The 3,004-nt window shown below is 36.7% G+C and overlaps 1 protein-coding gene across 1 annotated transcript; it reads right to left on the bottom strand.

Annotated features, from left to right (window-relative positions):
- Positions 1-295: 295 nt before the first annotated feature.
- Positions 296-2,404, bottom strand: LOC122609110 (wall-associated receptor kinase 2-like). The gene has a single exon (XM_043782170.1). It carries the CDS (start codon positions 2,402-2,404, stop codon positions 296-298), a length of 2,109 nt encoding a protein of 702 aa, XP_043638105.1.
- Positions 2,405-3,004: the final 600 nt, after the last annotated feature.

The raw sequence follows: 3,004 nt of genomic DNA, 5'->3' as shown, positions 1-3,004 counted from the left end.
GGCCCAGTAACCTTTGTTGCCGTTAGCATTTGGTACTTTTTCAATAGTTCACTGAATTTGGTGTAATGAACCGCAAGCCCTTCAGAAATATATATATATATATATATATATATAAATATATGAGGTTTTTCTTCATTTTTGACACCTTGTCAAATACAAGTTAATTAATGCAATTTTGCTATTCGAAAAAATCAGAAAAACTAGTGTTCAAATGAGAACACTTACTAGAGTCTTATATACAAATATCCAATAATTAAATGTACATGTTTTTTTTCCTTTCAAATTTACAATGTAATTAATTCAATGCATTATTTATATTAGCTCTAACAACTTCAACCACACTATGTATGGCTTTGGCTTTAATTAGAAACAAAACACATCTTAGGTGTTCCAGTTCTTTTTTTACTTCTTTCATTGTAGGCCTATTCTTCCCTTCGAGATCAAGGCAATGAATTGCTATTTCAGCAACACGTTTGACCACCTCGGCATACTCCTCGCTCTTCAGTTGTTTATCAAGAACTTTAAACAATGCATTACGTTCCAATAGTGAAGATAGATATGCTGCTGCACCCCTATATCTGTTTAACGAAATCTCTAAAGAATGAATCTTTGTTCCAGTAAGTAACTCTACAAGAACAACTCCAAAACTATAAACGTCACTTTTCTCGTTCAATTTTCCGGTACAAAAGTACTCAGGATCCACATAACCTATAGTTCCTTTTACATATGTTGATAGATGGCTTTGACCAGGAGGGACAAACCTTGAAATTCCAAAATCGGATAGTTTGGCAGAGAATTCATCATTTAATAGTATGTTTGAGGGCTTCACATCTCTATGGATTATTTGTGTGGTTGAGTGCATATAATAAAGAGCTTTAGCGGTTTCTGTAGCTATCTTTAGCCGTGTCTCAAAGTTCATCGTTGCTTCCTTATGTATGTGGTGGCATAAGGTGTTATTGGTTATATATTCATAAACAAGCAAGGGAACGTGTGTCTCAAAGCAACAGCCGAGGAGTTTTACGATGTTTGGATGGTTGATTTTGGATAGAATGATCACCTCATTCAAGAACTGCTTGATTTGACTTTCGTCAATTACTTTAGACTTTTTGATGGCTACGGTCGTCTTGTTTGCTAGGATTCCTTTGTAAACAACACCATACCCCCCATGGCCTATAATGTTGGTCTTATTGAATTTGTTGGTAGCTTTCTTTAATTCTTCGTAGGTGAATATTATCGCATTATTGTCGACTTGATCTTTCCTTGAAAATAGAACTTCTTGTAACATGATTCCACCATTTTGTTTGAAGAAGTTCTCTCTACCCTTGATCGATTTCCTCTTCTTTATTCCACAATATGTCAAAGCCATGACTATAGCAACACAAAAAATTCCTGCTACTGCTTTACCTGCAACACCTAAACTGTATGAAAATAAAGGGTCAAACGAACCTTGACATCCATCACTTACATACGGGTTTCCACTATATCCACCATAGCATTGGCATCGATACCCAGGAAGACCTCTTTCTCTATCTACATCTTGACATACACTTTTCCCTCTACACATGTAAGTTGTATTGTCCATTTTTGCCTTTTCACAACAAGTATTGCCGGCAAACCATTCAAGAACCACCGGGAAAGATACGTCATTGCTCATAGTGCTAGGATCACCAACGCTAAAGTTATACTTGGTATGGTCTACCATGAAAGCATAACCACATTTACTATAATCTGATGCCACCCATGATTGGTTTACCGTGCCACTAATGGCAAATCCCGCCTTAGTCATGCCTTGTGGAATGGGGGCTGTGCAACACCCAGAGCCTTGGCATGACCCATTTTTAATATCATGGAAGTAATCACAAAGCGTTGGACAACTTGTATTCATAGAGGGTACTTCAAGCAACATAACAGCATCAATGTCACAACCTACTCCGACGAATCTGTTACGAGTGCTTGAAAAGGGGAACTTGAATGTACTAACTGTTCCCACGTATCCTGAAGTTCTGGTTCCATGTTTGTCAAAGCAACTGTACACTGGTGGGACAGCCACTATTAGATGGCCATCTAATGTTATCTCTAGAACTTCTAAATTACCTGTTTTGTTCACCGTCAAGTAATAGCGTGGAATTGTTCCGTTAAATAACATTTCGTCAAAGAACAAGTAGCTAGACATATTCAGGAGTGGAATTTGCGTTGAAGGGTCACATTGTATGTAGTAAGACTCGTCATGGTAACAGCCATCTACAGTTGAAAAAGGGTAAGGTATGGTAACGTTTCCACATTTGTCAACTGCAGGACAGTTAGGCTTAGAGTGTGTAACATTCGGAAACCTGAACAAAAGAAAACTGATTAGATAGTAAAAGAGTTGTAACAATTTAATGAATTTTGCTTGTGGCAAAGTCATATTTGTAGTTGAATCACAATCACATATGCGTTTGTTTATATATCAGACACAAAATGCTTCGGCAACTTTGTCATGTATTTTTCCAAGAAAGAACGTCTTTTTGTCCACTTCTTTTATTTAAAGCGCTCGCTGTGATCATTTTGTTTACTATTCTGTATTTGATTCCAACAGCCGCCATATAGAAAAAGAGATCTTGAAATAGATTAGATACGATTCCAGTATTTTTCGAAGAATCAAACGGCTGCATCTCAACTTTGTCTTACAAATTCTTGGTATTGACATATGATGCTTGAAAAGTCCAATGGAATGTAGTGCCTTACATAACCGGCAGGATATCTCTTATCTATTAAATATTATAAAAAAAATAGCACTTTTTATTTATGAAATTGTTGAAAATATAATATTTTCATTTAGCATCCCTTAAAATATTTTCACATACACTACCTCTTAACATCAATAATTAATATACACTGTCAATCCTTTATTTTTTCAATATATTTTCATTAACCCTTTACATCAATTACCCACACCACTCGACGCCGCCTACACCACCAACACTTGGCCCCCCCACCACACCGTCGTTGTCACGATCACCGCCGC

This window comes from Erigeron canadensis, chromosome 7 (assembly GCF_010389155.1).
Source record: "Erigeron canadensis isolate Cc75 chromosome 7, C_canadensis_v1, whole genome shotgun sequence".
Taxonomy (NCBI): Eukaryota; Viridiplantae; Streptophyta; class Magnoliopsida; order Asterales; family Asteraceae; genus Erigeron; species Erigeron canadensis.
This window is presented reverse-complemented; position numbering and strand designations above follow the sequence as displayed.

What these genes read in the sequence shown, in the direction of transcription:
- LOC122609110 (XM_043782170.1), bottom strand. Translation starts at nt 2,404, where the DNA reads ATGACTTTGCCACAAGCAAAATTCATTAAATTGTTACAACTCTTTTAC.